At 48.9% G+C, this 2855-nt stretch overlaps 1 protein-coding gene across 4 annotated transcripts in view; it reads right to left on the bottom strand.

Annotated features, from left to right (window-relative positions):
* Positions 1-2855, bottom strand: part of wdr6 (WD repeat domain 6) — a 44329-nt gene that overhangs the window by 30163 nt on the left and 11311 nt on the right. For 3 of the 4 annotated variants that reach the window (XM_043707627.1, XM_043707625.1, XM_043707624.1), the window contains exon 4: positions 1474-1590. The exons of the other annotated variant lie outside the window; for it this stretch is intronic. In XM_043707627.1, the coding sequence (XP_043563562.1) occupies positions 1474-1590 (117 nt within the window). The remainder of the gene's footprint in view (positions 1-1473; positions 1591-2855) is intronic. 4 annotated transcript variants of the gene reach the window in all.

Genomic DNA, 2855 nt, shown 5'->3' on the forward strand with positions numbered 1-2855 from the left:
CCCCACCTCCACCTCTCCTCCCCCAACGCGCACAAACATCCTGCAGCATCACCTGGTTCCCACCCTAATTCCTCCCATACCATCCCCACCTCACCCCGACATCCCCACTTGTTGGAATGTGAACTAGAACACACACGAGGATGTGGCCACAGAGAGACTGCAAGACTTGGGAGCCAAGTGGGTACTTGAGATGTTGGGGAAAGCTGAACCATTTTAAATCACATTCTGATGATAGTTTGCGGCACTCCGTCATTGCGAGTCCCAACTGCCCAAACACCCCACCCCCAATGACTGACACTCCTCATTTTTTAAAGCACTGCACGGAGGTTTGGAATTTTTCAAGCAATAACAACAGTTTGCATTTATCTAACAACTTCAAAGGCAAGTAATTGGACTACATCCAATGTTGGACCACAGGATGAGAAATTCAGGCGATGACCAAAGCATTGAAAAAGTGGTAGATTTTACGAAATGTCTTAAAGGTGGGTAGGTGAGGATGAGTTGATGTAACGAGGATGTCAGAATCAAAAACTGTGGTGCTAGAAAAGCACAGCAGGTTAGGCAGCATACGAGGAGCAGGACACTATGTCTGTTGCTCTCGATGTGGTCTCCTCGACATTGGAGAGACAGGACACCAACTCGCAGAGCGGTTCAGGGAACATCTCCGGGACACACACACCCAACAACCCCATAGCCCTGTGACTGACCACTTCAACTCCCCCTCCCACTCCCCCAATGACATACAAATGCTGGGCCTCCAAATCCAAGCCACCAAAGAGTGGAGGAAGAACGCCTCATCTTCCGCCTTGGGACCCTTCAACCACATGGCATCAATATCGATTTCACCAGTTTTCTCATCTCCTCTCCCCTCCCCTCACCTCATCCCAGATCCAACCCTTCAACTCGGCACTGCCCTCTTGAAATGTCCTACCGATCCATCTTCCTTCCCACCTATCCACTCCACCCTCCCCTCCGACCTATCACTATTACCCCCCACTTGTATCCACCTATCACATTCCTAGCTACCTTCCCTCCAGCACTCTTCACCCCTCACATTCCTGATGAAGGGCTCATGCCCAAAACGTTGACTCTGCTGCTCCTCGGATGGTGCCTGTCCTCCTGTGCTTTTCTAGTGCCATACCTCTTGGCTCTGACTCTCCAACAACTACAGTCCTCACTGTATCCTAGTTAAGAGGATGACCACAACCTGGGGCTAGGGCAGCTGAATGCACGAGTGCAGGATGTGCTAAGATTCCAGAATGGACAAGGATAAATTTCTCGGGGTGTTGTGGTACTGGAGGAGGTTACAGAGGTAATCGGGATGGGGGAGGAATTTAAGGATTAAAATGCAGCAACATTGTTTGAAACGCAGAGGTAATCAGGACCTCCAATGGCTCAATATCAGTCCAACTCCATACCAAGTAACAGGTTAATTAACAGCTCATTATATTAACCCTCTGCTAATGTGCTTACCGCCCTCTGGTGGTGGGCTGAAACGTGAAGGTCTGCAGCTTGAGTACACACCGCTGATGGTAGAAAGATTCAGCAAGGAGAATGATCTTCCTCTTGCATTCATCGACGAGAAAGAGCCTGCACAGCAAAAAGAACCTTACAAATGATGGACTGCAACAGTTCAGGAACGTAGCATGTGATTGTGATCAGGTTCTCCAGGAAATGTTAATAAGTTACTGACCAGCCCTAGTAATAAGTGCTATCGCTGCTATAGGAAGCATGTTGTGAAACTTGAAAGGGTTCAGAAAAGATTTACAAGGATGTTGCCAGGTTTGGAGGATTTGAGCTACAGGGAGAGGCGGAATATGCTGGGGCTGTTTTCCCTGGAGCATCGGAGGCTGAGGGGTGACCTTATAGAGGTTTATAAAATCATGAGGGGTGTGGATTGGATGAATAGACAAAGTCATTTCCCTGGGATGGGGGAGTCCCAAAGGATATCCTCTATGGTGAGCTTGCATCCGGGAAGAGACCCAGTGGGCATACCCAACTGCGCTACAAGGATGTCTGCATGAGGGACATGAAGGTGCTAGATATCGTTACGGAGTCCTAGGAAAGGCTTGTAGCCAGCAGCACGAGATGGAGAAGTATCCTGAACCAACACTCAAAGCAGGGGAAAAGAAGCTGATGAGCACTGCAGCAGACAAGCAGGCACCAAGGAAGGAGTGCAGTAGCTCGAGCAGATCAACAACCAGATACAGATGGGACCTCTGTAACTGGGACGGTCATTCCGGCACTCGTCTCTTCAGTCATTAGCGACGTTGCTTCAGGGAAGCAGAAAGCCAGAACAATGCATGGTCAGACATGACCGAAAGGGGCCTCACAGTCACAGTCAGGGAGTCCAGAACTACAGGGCATAGGTTTAAGGTGGAAGGGGAAAGATTTTAAAGGGACATGAGGGCAACTATTTCACGCAAAGGATAGTGCATATGTGGAATGAGCTGCCAGAGGAAGTGGTGGAGGCTGGTACAATTACAACATTTAAAAAGCACCTGGATGGGTATATGATTAGGAATGGTTTAGAAGGATATGGGCCAAGCACTGGCAAATGAGACTGGATTGGGTTGGGATATCTGGTCGGCATGATCGAATTGGACCGAAGAGTCTGTTTCCGTGCTGTACATCTCTATGACTCCATGAGACTTTGTAAGGAAGGTAATATGAATCTGGCATCCACACACACACACAGGCACACACGTGGACAGGCACTTTCTGGGAGAAAAAAAAAGGTAAAAACAATGACTGCAGGTGCTGGAAACCAGATTCTGGATCAGTGGTGCTGGAAGAGCACAGCAATTCAGGCAGCATCCGAGGACAGGCAAAATCGACGTTTCGGGCAAAAGCCC

Source organism: Chiloscyllium plagiosum, chromosome 18 (genome assembly GCF_004010195.1).
Source record: "Chiloscyllium plagiosum isolate BGI_BamShark_2017 chromosome 18, ASM401019v2, whole genome shotgun sequence".
Taxonomy (NCBI): Eukaryota; Metazoa; Chordata; class Chondrichthyes; order Orectolobiformes; family Hemiscylliidae; genus Chiloscyllium; species Chiloscyllium plagiosum.